Source organism: Thamnophis elegans, chromosome 3, assembly GCF_009769535.1.
Source record: "Thamnophis elegans isolate rThaEle1 chromosome 3, rThaEle1.pri, whole genome shotgun sequence".
NCBI lineage: Eukaryota > Metazoa > Chordata > Lepidosauria > Squamata > Colubridae > Thamnophis > Thamnophis elegans.
The window spans coordinates 35,917,076-35,929,378 of NC_045543.1; the positions used below are offsets into that span (position 1 = coordinate 35,917,076).

General features: G+C 44.7%; 1 protein-coding gene across 1 annotated transcript in view; it reads left to right on the forward strand.

The window, feature by feature from the left end:
* TRPM8 (transient receptor potential cation channel subfamily M member 8) overlaps positions 1 to 12,303 on the forward strand; it is a 175,729-nt gene that overhangs the window by 90,379 nt on the left and 73,047 nt on the right. The window contains exon 15 of the mRNA XM_032213076.1: positions 6,365 to 6,510. Within this exon, the coding sequence (XP_032068967.1) occupies positions 6,365 to 6,510 (146 nt within the window). The remainder of the gene's footprint in view (positions 1 to 6,364; positions 6,511 to 12,303) is intronic.

Consider the following 12,303-nt stretch of genomic DNA (forward strand, 5'->3'; position numbering starts at 1 on the left):
AGAGAGCGAGAGAGTGAAAAAGATAGAAATGAAAGAGAGAAAAGGGGAGAAAAAGAGAGGAGGAGGAGAGAGAGAGAGAAATGAGAAAATGATGGAGGGTCTGAATGAGAGAGAGAGAAGAGAGAGAAACAAATGAGAGAGAGAGAGAAGGGGGAGAGGGAGAGAAAAATGAGAGTGAGCTGGGGGAGGGAATGAGAGAGAGGGAAAAGAGGGAAAAAATGAAAAAAAGGGGAGAGAAAGAAATAAAGAAAATGGAGAGAGGGAGAGGAAAAAGATAAAAATAGAAATGAGAGGGAGAAAAAGAGAGAGAAAAAAGGGGATAAAAAGAAGGAGAGAGAGAAATGAGAAAATGATGGAGGGAGAGAATGAGAGAGAATGGAAAGAGAGAGAGAAACAAATGAGAGAGAGAAGGGATAGAGAAATGAGAGAGTGTCAGAGTCCAAGGCAAGATATTGCTCAAAGTTCCAATTTATTAAAAAAAAGCCATGTTAGCACATCTAGGAAAACCTGAATCTGAAAGCTTCCAGGTTTTCCCCACCCAGTTGAAAGTTTAAGATCTTGCCCCCATACCCACAAATGCATCACATAGTCCAATCTTCCAGTGCCATGCTGGCAGTTCCACCCATCCACTTCCAGTTAGGTGCAGAGGTGCAAAGACAAAGGATGACCTTGGCTTTCTAGAAATAATTTTGTTATGGCTACATAGCATCTAACTCCTACATTCCCCCTCCCATTTTCCCACAATAGAAAATGCATAGTAGAATAATAGGAAGTGTGGCAGGCGAAAGATCCGAAAGAAAAAATGTCTGCAGGCCTGACAGGCAGCCTCTCCTCAGAAGAAAAGCATATCCTGTAAATAGAATAATGTGGGAGTAATGGGGAAGTTAACATCAGCATAACTAACCACCTCTTCCCCCCTGGGGGGGGGCTTTGGCTTATCGGGAAATTTATCGTGATATTATTTTATTAATTTATCAGCTTTTACATTCTTCCAAATTTTACCCATGTAGCTTCGGACAAAGGGTACCCCTTCCAATGCACTAAATATTGCAAGCGACCTCTATACAATTTTTTTCACCTCATAGTGAGTTTCTCCCTGTATCACCGCTGGACCCAATCACAGGTTTCAGCAAGGTGCAATGAAAGACTGGGTGAATTTTCCCTAGAATTCTGGACAGACTGAGTTGAACTGTAACTGGGTTAATTATTTTCACTATTGGGAAGGGACCTAAAAATTTTGGCCCTAATTTCTTGCTAAGCATCCTTAACTTTATGTATTTGGTAGACAAGAAAACAATCCCCCACATGGAAGGGGGGTTGGAGTGAGCGGTGCTTGTCAACTTGTTTCTTGTACTCTTCTGCACTTTCTTGTGCTCTCTGCTGGAGCTTTTTTCGTATTCTCCGGGGTACTCCATGTAGATGGTAAATGTGTTTGACAAACATCTTCGCTAGTTTCTTCACTGATGGTAATCCTGAGCAAGCAATGAAATGAGCTTGCTTGGAAAATAAGTCAATGATTGTCCAGATTACTTTATTTCTGCTGCTGTCTGGGAGCTCTACGATGAAATCTATTGCAATCTCTTCCCATGTTCAGCTGGGGCTTCCCTGGCCATATTCTCATGGCTGCGCAAGTGGCACAAATTTTCACATAGTCTTCCACTTCAGCTTTCATCTTAGGCCACCAAAACGGATGTCTGCCAAGGTGGAGCATTTTTAGGAAACCAAAGTAACCTGCCAATTTTGCATCATGGCTTCACTGTAGTATTTCCAGCCTCCAGTTCACAGGAATGTACAGTTTGGATCCTTTCCAGGCTAAGCCATCTCTCATCATCAGGATGTATTTGTTGTCATTGAGCCAGGGGTCGGTTGGCAGTGCTGATTTTATTACTGCAGTCAGCTTGTCCTGGGTGAGAGTAGGCTGCCATCTGGTCTGGCCACAGGCAGTGGCTTCAGCTGCCATTGGTTGGGGGGAGTTATGGCATGAATCACTTCCTCCCTCTGATTGTCATACTGCGGTTTCCTAGATAAGGCATCCGCCAGCAAGTTCTTCCAAGAAGAGATGTGCTTCAGTTTGAATTTAAATCTCCTGAAGTATTGTGCCCAGTGGATTTGCTTTGGAGACAACTTTCTGGGGCTTTTTAAGGCTTCAAGGTTTATTTTTCCCACTCTCTAAGAAATGTCTCCAGGTGAGTAGTGCCCAACGGACTGCATAGGCTTCCTTCTCCCAAATGGCCCATCTTCTTTCAGTGGCGGTGAGTTTTTTTGGAGACATACATGAAAGGCAGGATTTGTCCCTTTTTGTCTCTTTGCAACAGCATTGCTGCTACAGCCACATCACTGGCATCTGCCTGGATTATGAGTTGCTGTTCTGGGTCAGGGTGTTGCAGAATGGGCTTTTGGGCAAAGAGCCATTTCAATTTTTCAAATGCTTTTTGACAGTCTATTGTCCACCCAATAGGCTGGTTGGCTTCAGCTTTGTAAGCGATGGCCCTGTTTTTAACAGTTCAGATAGGGGCAGAGTGACTTCTGCAATTTAGAATTTAGAATTTATTTGTTATTTATAGGCCGCCCTTTTCCCTGAGGGGACTCAGGGCGGCTTACAGTTCATGGGAAGGGGGGTGCAAGATAAAACATAAGACAGTGCGTAAATAAAAAATAAAACAATAAAACACAACTTTCATTCAGCATTCGGGTGGGGCGGATTAGAATCTTATCCCCAGGCCTGACGGGATAGCCAGTTCTTAAGAGCTGTGCGGAAGGTCTGGATGGTGGTGAGGGTGCGAATCTCCACGGGGAGATCATTCCAAAGGGTTGGAGCTGCTACTGAGAAGGCTCTCCTCCGCGTAGTCGCCAGTCGGCACTGACTGGCGGATGGAACTCGGAGGAGGCCTAATCTGTGCGATCTAATCGGTCGAAGGGAGGTAATTGCCGGGATGAATTGCCAATAGAAGTTAGCAAATCCCAGGAAACTTTGTAGCTGTTTGTGGGTGCGTGGCGGTTGCCAGTCTAGCACTGTTTTCACTTTCCCTGGGTCCATTTCTATCCCATCATGGAAATACAATAATCCAGGGAGATTTTGTGGAATTCACATTTTGATAGCTTCATGTAGAGCTTCATGGCCAGAAGTTTTTCCAGGACTTGCCGCACCAGCTTTACGTGCTCCTCTCAGGTCTCCGAAAAGACAAGAATGTCATCAAGGTAAATGAGCACCCTCTTGTAAATTACATGAAGACCGCAGGGGCCCCTTGTAAGCCAAATGGCATGACTTTAAATTGGAAATTACCAAGGGGGCAGTTAAATGCTGTCTTCCATTCATCCCCCTCCTGGGTTCGTGTGCAGTAATACACCTCTCTCAAGTCCAGCTTGGGGAACACCTTGCTTTTGGCCAAGTGATTCAATATGTCCTTCATGAGGGGGAGGTGGGAGGTGTTTTCTACGCAAACGGCATTAATTCCCCAGAAGTCAACACAAAGTTCCTCCCCCCCCCCCATCTTTCTTCTCTTTGAAGAGAATGGGGGCTGCTACTTTTTACTTGGCTGGTTGGATAAAGCCTTGCTCCAAATTGGCATCGATGTATTTCCTTAATTCCGCCATTTGTTTAGGGGTCATGTAGTACATCTTAAGCTTTGGTAGTTTTTCCCCAGGCATGAACTCTATTGTGTAGTCAGTGGGTCAGTGAGGGGGGAAATAATTGCAATCTTACTCACTAAAAATCCCTTCTAAATCCCAGTATTCTTTCGGTATTTGATAGATGCCTGGAAGTTTAGTGTCTACTGCAGGGGCTGCAGGCTCGGATTGTCTGCTTTAAGGGGCTCAATGGTCCCTGGATGGCCTGGCTTCACATGAGGGTGGGTAGCAGCCCAATGCCTAGGGTCAACCTTCAAATGCCGTCTTCCCACTTTATGGTGGTTGGTCAAATGGTGACCATTTGACCAACCATGCATGATGATTGATTCATTCATTTTTGGTGCTATGATAAATCTGAGGAGTTCATATCTGCAGCTTCATCAAGTGGTGATTAGCTTGGCCATGGTCCCTCCAATTAGTGTCCCGTCAACTTGCTCAAACTGAATGGGATGTGCTAAGGGTCTTGTGTGTATGCCCAGCTGCTCTACAATGGACATGCTAAGTAAGCACCAGGTGTAGCCCATGTCAATAACTTCCTCTTCTACCCCCATCTTGGGCACTATAACTTTCATGGCAAAGGGGTGGAAGGCTGCACTTACCATATGGTTGTCTTCACTGCTGTTTTCATCCTCTGTACTTGCAGGGGTTCCCCATCTGGCGGAGTCTCCATCTCCTCAGGCTGGGGAGGGGGCTCCTTCCATTTGTTGGATGATTCTTTTTGGGTGGTTTTCATGGGGTCTTCTTTGTACCACTCATGGCTTGGGTTCTTGCTTGTGGGATTGGGGCTGGAGCCAAGCATTCCAATGCTCTGTGCCCATGTTGACCATACTTTATTGCTCCTACCAATTTGTGGGAGGCATTTCGGCTTGCTTTGTTTGGGTTTGGCAGCCCAAAGGTCTTCGATTTTCAGTGGTAGGCTTTCGATGAGGGTGAAGTTTGTGATCCAGAATAACTGTGGTAGTGTACCAATTCTGGATACTCTAATGCTGCATGCCTTTCTTAGTTTGGGGTCTAGAGCATCTTTGAATGTATGCACAAGGAGTTGTTCTGGCCAATCCCATAGCTTTTCAGCCACCCTTCTAAACTCCCAAACTAATTCCTTCATGGACAGCCTGCTGCAACCCTTGGATTTGTTCTTCTGCTTCCACATGTTGGGCCACATTGTTAAATCGGATCCGCATCTGTTGAACAAATCTGTTGGCATCTTCTAATTTGGGAGCCGCCTCATCATGGAGCTCCACTACCCATTGGACGCTTCCCCCTTGTTCATCTCCTCTGTTATGGCTGAAACCAGCTCTCAGTCAGAAGGGTATTGATCTCTAAATTGATGGCTATTGGCTATTACCCGGGGGAGAAGGCCCTCCCCCGGGTAATAGCCAGATGGCATTGGCTGGTAGATGGCACCCGGAGGAGGCCAACCCTGTGAGATCTAATGGGTCTGTGGGAGGTAATTGGCAGCAGGCAGTCTCTCAAGTACCCAGATCCAATACCATGAAGGGCTTTATAAGTTACGACTAGCACCTTGAAGCATATCCGGAGACTGATCGGTAACCAGTAACCAGCAGCTCGCATGAGGAGGATTTCTTTGCATCCAGTGAGGAAATGGCAATTTCCTTGAGATCAACAAAAAGTTTCTCCTATCTTCACCACCTCTTCAAGGTGGCTTTGGCCCTGTAGGGTCTCCTGGCAAGCAGGTATCGGCTAGGTTTCGCAGACCCCCACTATCCATCTTGCTGCGACACCAACTGGTCAAATCTACAAAAGAGATTTTTCAGTATCTCCATTCAGTGAGTGTTATTGGGAAGACATTGAATTTTAGCCAGAGAGAAAGTCCATTTAAATTTCAGAAATGTTATGTGACTAAAGTTTCTGGCTGGTTGGGGAAAGTGTGCAGAGTGATTCAAAAAGAAGCTTCTAGGTGGAAATTGATAAGTTTGTTTGCAGCTCTAAATCAATGCCCTATTTTTTAAGATCAGCCCATCAGGATGATGGCTGGCTCTGAAAAGCCATAAAGTGCCATTTGTCTGGCACCAGGAAAACTGAAAACTATTGGTCATAGTTAAAGAGGCCAAACTTGCTAAAAAAGGGGGGGGGGAGCTTAAGCCAATAGGAAAAAATGAAAATCCAGGCAGAAGTTTCTATTTTGAGTAGGCCAGCTTCACAATATACTGCTATATTCTGAACACAGCAGGATATTTGAAAAATAGAACTCGAAAATCTGGGCCGAACTCTTTCAAAAGAAAGAAATGACGTAGGGGTCCCGCTGAACTCCAAAAAGGAGATAGGTTTGGATCTTAGCTAGGAAAACTTTAATTACTGCAAATATATGCGGAGTTCCTTTGGAGATGTAGTAAGATTGTAGAGGTAACAATGTTTTTTACATTTAAGGTAAGGTAATTTACAGCTGTCCCTGGTATGGAGAACAATCCTCGGAGATTTTACAATATTTGTCTCAATCTGCTATGATAGTAGCAAATCTCAAGCTATTCTTATTTGGGACGTTCTGCATGCAAAATAGTTGCTCTAGAATTGAATTTTGGTCTTTTCTCCAAGATCAGGGCATGATTATAAACAGTGGTCAGGACTGCAAAGGTCCCCATATCACTGAAGTTTGGAATAGGGGTTGATAACCATAACTGGTTTTAGAAGCTACAAAAATTTACCATATAAAATTTAACAGGCAAAATTTTAAAACCAAGAACAGCTTTTTAACTATTCTGAATTTTAATTGTTCTAGAATTGTTCACAGAATGTTACAGCAGTGATGAAGATCTGGCAGAACAGTTACTTATTTATTCCTGTGAAGCATGGGGTGGAAACAGTTGTCTAGAACTTGCGATAGAAGCTAAGGATCAACAATTCATTGCTCAACCAGGAGTCCAGGTAAAATAGCAAAGATAAGAACATATAACCTATTTACAGGTTTTATTTGCTGAAACAGAATAGACTATTAATCCATTAATCTTGCGATTATGACTGTTGAGTGAGATTTAATTATGAACCTATTAAATATAGGATTGCATGGTAAATATAATGTACTTTGCTCATATCAATATTAATTTAATTCATGGAAATATTTTTATCTGAAATAGCTTTTTGATGATAGAGAAAAATGATTTCTGTTAGAATAATTAGGAATTCAGAAACTTGAAGACGTTTTTCTGAGAACTGAGAAGAAACTCTTTCTTCTCAGAAACAGGGGTGGGATTCTACTGGTTCAGACCAGTTCAGGTGAATCGGTAGGTCTGACGATCAGCTGGGAACGAACCAGTTCGCTCCAACTATCAGGTTGGCCTGCCCACCTACCCCTGCTCTTTGCTTACCTTAATCTTCTCAGCTGTTTGGCACAGCAGAGTGGATTGCCACACCTCAGCTGTTTTACTCACAGGGCTGCAGTAGAAGATAAGTTTTAGAGCTATTTTCAAATGCATGTTTGAAAAAAGAACAATGCCTCAGTGTCAGGATGCAATGTTCGATTCCATTTGTTTATTTTGCAGCTATGTCACACTAATTGACTCATAGTTGTGATCCTCTAAGATAACTCAGAACTTTCTGTATGCAGTACTACCTGGTCTCTCCTATCCAACATTCTTGCCTTTGATTTTTGTTCCCTCATATATAAATTTGAGGGTTATAGTTCCCATTCCCTCATTTAAGTAATTTATTAACACATGAAGAGCACAATTGGTTTTAATCCTCTGTTATCCAACCACAATCAGAATATGGGTGGCTATGTAAATTTATTTAAATAAATTTATTTATTTCTTTTTTGTAAAAGTTTTCATTTTTTAACAAAGACAAACAAAACATAAAATATTAAACCCTCTTCAATTACATACAGCATGTTGTTTGGCTACAAGGCTTTTGTGCATCCTTTCCATAGTCCCCACTTTCAATTGTATATAAAATCACAGATTATCCATCTAGTATATATGTATACATTACTATCATTATACAGCATTTGTTTATCTATAACTATTATTCCTTCATTTTGAACAAAATGTTCTAGGTATTGGATTCATTTATATTATAACTTTTCATTGCATCACCCTGAATCTATTCAATAACAATGTACCTTTGTAATATATTCTATACCATTCTATTGTTCTTATATTATGAAAATTCTCCAAAATTGTTAATCTTCTTGTTCTCTAATTTCAAATGTCAAATTTACTCATTTCGGCACATTCCATTATTTTCTGAATAACTTCCTCCTGCGTTAGTATTTTCTCATTTTTCTAATTTTTAACAAATACAATTCTAGCTGCTGTTAACGCATTTACAATCAAATATTTCAATTCTCTCTTGTATATTTCCTGTAATATTCCTAATAAATAAATCTCAGGTTTAAAGTCTATATGTTTCTGTGTCATTTTTTTCAACCAAATATGGATGTTAGTGGGAGGCACTGGATGGTGGGAGTCTACCGGTGGCAGTAGGTGGCCTCGCAGGTTCCCTGGGCCTAAGCCATGGAGTGCTTTAAAGGTCATAATTAGTACCTTGAATCGCACCCGGAAGACAACCGGCAACCAGTGCAGGCCGCCTAAAAGGGGTGTAACATGGGAGCACCTAGGTGTCCCCATGATAACCTGCACAGCCGCATTCTGGACCAGTTGAAGCCTCCGGGTGCTCTTCAAGGGCAGCCCCATGTAAAGAGTGTTATAGTAGTCCAGCTGAGAAAGGACGAGGGCATGAGTGACTGTGCACAGATCATCCCGATCCAGGAAGGGGCGCAACTGATGTACCAGGCGAACCTGGTAAAAGCCCCCCCTGGTCACGGCCGTCAAGTGTTCTTCTAAACTAAGCCGCGTATCCAGGAGGATGCCCAGATTGCGGGCCCTCTCTGAGGGGGCTAAAATTTCTCCCCCTATCATCAAAGATGGAACAAGATGCACAAATCGGGATGACGGAAACCACAGCCACTCAGTCTTGGAGGGATTGAGCCTGAGCCTGTTCCTCCCCATCCAGATCCGGACAGCCTCCAGGCATCGGGACATCACATCGAGGGCATCATTTGGGTGGTTTGGGGTAGTGATGAAAAGTTGGGTATCATCAGCATATTGATGATACCGTATCCCCAAACCACAGATGATCTCACCCAGTGGTTTCATATATATGTTGAACAGGAGGGGTGAGAGAACTGACCCTGGGGCACCCCACAAGTGATGCCCCTCGGGGTCGATCCTGCCCTCCAGTCAACACAAACTGCAACCGATCCGACAGGTAGGAGGAGAACCACCGTAAAATGGTGCCCCCCACTCCCAACCCCCCGAGTCATCGCAGTAGGATACCATGGTCGATGGTATCGAAAGCTGCTGAGAGGTCTAATAGGACCAGGACAGAGGAGCAGCCCCTGTCCCAGGCCCGCCAGAGATCATCGACCAATGCGACCAATGCCGTCTCCGTGCTGTATCGGGGCCTGAAATCCGACTGAAACGGATCCAGGTAGACAGCTTCATCCAGGCACTGGGGAAGCTGACGTGCTACAAAGCGAAGGTTGGAGACCGGACGATAGTTGACTAAAGAAGCTGGGTCCAGGGAAGGCTTCTTAAGGAGGGGCCTCACCACCACCTCCTTCAAGGTGGTGGGAAAGAACCCCTCTCTCAACGAAGCGTTGGTAATCGCCTGGAGCCAGCCTTGTGTCGCCTCCCGGGAAGCCGAGACTAACCAAGAGGGACATGGGTCCAGCACACAAGTGGCAGCAGTGAGTCTCCCCATAATCCTGTCCATGCCCTCAGGGGTCACAGGGTCAAACTCATCCCAGATGGTCTCCACAAGATTCATCCCTGTCAACTCGCCTGAATCTACCCAGTCAGAGTCCATGCCTGTCTGGACCTGAGCGATTTTAACCTGCAGATACTGAACAAATTCTTCAGCCCTACCCTGCAAGGGGTCTTTCCCAGCTCCTTGGTTAAGTAAGGAGCGGGTCACCCTAAACAGGGCGGCTGGGCAGTTATCTGCCATTTTGCCGCTTTTATCGCCACTAAGTAGGATTTAATATGAATTCTTACTAGTGTTCGATCAGATTCGGATCGGCTGGCCCTCCAACCACTCTCTAGGCGTCTTTTCTGGCGTTTCATCTCCCGGAACTCCTCGGTAAACCAGGGAGCTACCCAGGATCGATACTGGGTCAGAGGCCGCAAAGGCACAACACGATCAAAGCCCCAGTGGCCGCCCTATCCCTGGCTTCCACTAGGGCTTCTGTTGAGTTGTGAGCAAGGGATTCAGGAAAAGTCCCAAGCTCCATCAGGAACCTTTCAGGGTCCATCAGGTGCCTGGGGCGGAACCATCTAGTCGGTTCTGCCTCCCTGCGGTGAGGGGTAGCAGTATGGAAGTCAAGACTGATGAGGAAATGATCCGACCATGACAAGGGTTGGATAGAAATATCCCCTAAATCTAGATCATTCATCCACTGCCCAGAGACAAAAATCAGGTCGAGCGTGTGTCCCCCATTATGGGTGGGGTCTTGAATTAACTGAGTTAGGTCCATAGCCATCATGGAAGCCATGAACTCCCGAGCTGACTCGGATGTCTCGCCAATGAAAGGCAGATTGAAATCCCCCAGGATCATAAGCCTGGGGAAATCAATCGCCAATCCAGCTAACACATCCAGCAGCTCCGGTAGGACCGATGAAACATAGCAGGGAGACAGGTACGTAACAAAAAGGCCCACCTGAACTCCAAGGCCCCATTTCACAAAAAGGGACTCACACCTGCCTATCTGAGGCACAGTGACCTCCTGAGGTCTGAGACTTTCCCTAATAACCACCGCCACCCTCCTCACCCCTGCCCTGGGCTCTCGGCTGGTGAAACGCCCAGAAGCCTGGTGGGCATAATTCACTAAGGGGAACACCCCCCTCATGGCCCAACCAGGTCTCCGTAATGCACGCCTGGTCTGCTCTACCCTCTTGTATGATGTCGTAAATGAGGGGAGCCTTATGTACCACGGACCTGGCATTAAGCGACACCAGCCGGAGACCAGGTTCCTGTAATCCCGAGCACTCAAGGGTCTTTAACTTGTTCTTCTAGTTTAACCTCTAATAAATATTCATGTAGTTTTTAATCACCTTTTCATCAGTACGTCAGAATTTTATCCAAGTCAGTCATTTTATCATAAAAACCTTCTGTTTTAAGATCTTTATCATATTTAGAATGTATTTGCGTATATGAAAACCAGTTCATTCTTATACCTTGTTCTTCTAGTTCTTGCATAGATTTAAGTTCACCCTGTGCATTCAATATTTCACCATATCTAACTGTTTGTTCCTTTTTGTATGCTATTGATTATGAGAATGCTTCAATAGTTGATAACCAGACCATAATTTTTAGATAATATTGCCTTTTGATCTTCTCCCAGTTTAATAACAAAGCCTCACATATATAATGCCTTCTGAAATACCCCTGTATTTTAAAATAGATTTCTTAAATTACCGTTTCCTATTGCCTAGTGTCTAATCTAGGAACATATTTTTATGGTCTTCATAAAAATAGACATTCAATAATAAGCAAGACAGGAGACACCTGGTTTTACACTTTTCCTGTATTTGTTCCACACATTCAGTAAGTTACTTAATATTGCATATTCTCTTAACAGTTTATGTATATCAATCCAAATAAATCTGTGCAGTGTCTCCAGAATGCCTGTCCCTTCTATGGAAATGATGGGACCATAAGTAGAACCTAAAATAACAAGATTGGAAGGGACCTTGAAGGTCTTCTATTCTTCTAGAGTAGGAGTGCCAGGCCTGCAAGCCATCTTTTCTTTTTTGGACTTCAGATCTGCCACATTATTCTACTATGCATTTTCTTTTGGGGGGAAATGGGAGGGGGGATTATACAGAGTTGGATGATATGTAGCCATAACAAAATTATTTCTAGAAAGCCACTCTGAAGGGGCACAGGAGTTCATGGCCTCCATGACAACCATGGACTTGACCCAAGTAGTTCAGGGCCCAACTCATAGAGCGGGACACACTCAACCTCGTATTTCTCTCGGGGCAGTGGAGACATGATATGGAATTAAAGGGAATAGAGACCTCACCCTTGTCATGGTCAGATCACTCCTTGCTGAGGCTTGACTTCAGGACACTACTCCCCCACGGCAGGGAGGTGGAACCGATTAAGTGGTTCTGCCCCAGGCGCCTGATGGACTCGATGGGATTTCAGAGGAGCTTGGAGAGATACCTGACTCCCTTGCCTGCAATCCAACCGAATCCTTAGTTGCTGCTTGGAATGTTGCGGCGACTGAGGCACTGGATTGGATTGTGCCTTTGAGGCCTCTCCATGGAAGTGGATCCAGGAGAGCACCTTGGTTCACCAAGGAACTCCGGGAGATGAAACGCCAAAAGAGACGCCTAGAGCGACGTTGGAGGACTAGTAACTCTGAATCTGATCGAACACTACTAAGAGCCTTCATTAGGACTTATCTAGTGGCGATACGGGCAGCAAAATGCAGGCATTTTTCCACTCTTATTGCGTCCGCAGAATCCCACCCAGCTGCCCTTTTCAGGGTGACCCACTCCCTCCTGAAAGGTGAGGGGGTGGGGGAACCCCTGCAGGGGAGAGCTGAGGAATTTGTTCAGTTTCTATCGGATAAAATCATTCAGTTTCCGACAGACCTTGACTCCGCTTGGGCAATACCAGCTGAGATGCCGAGGGTAAGTCTAAGTCAGATTT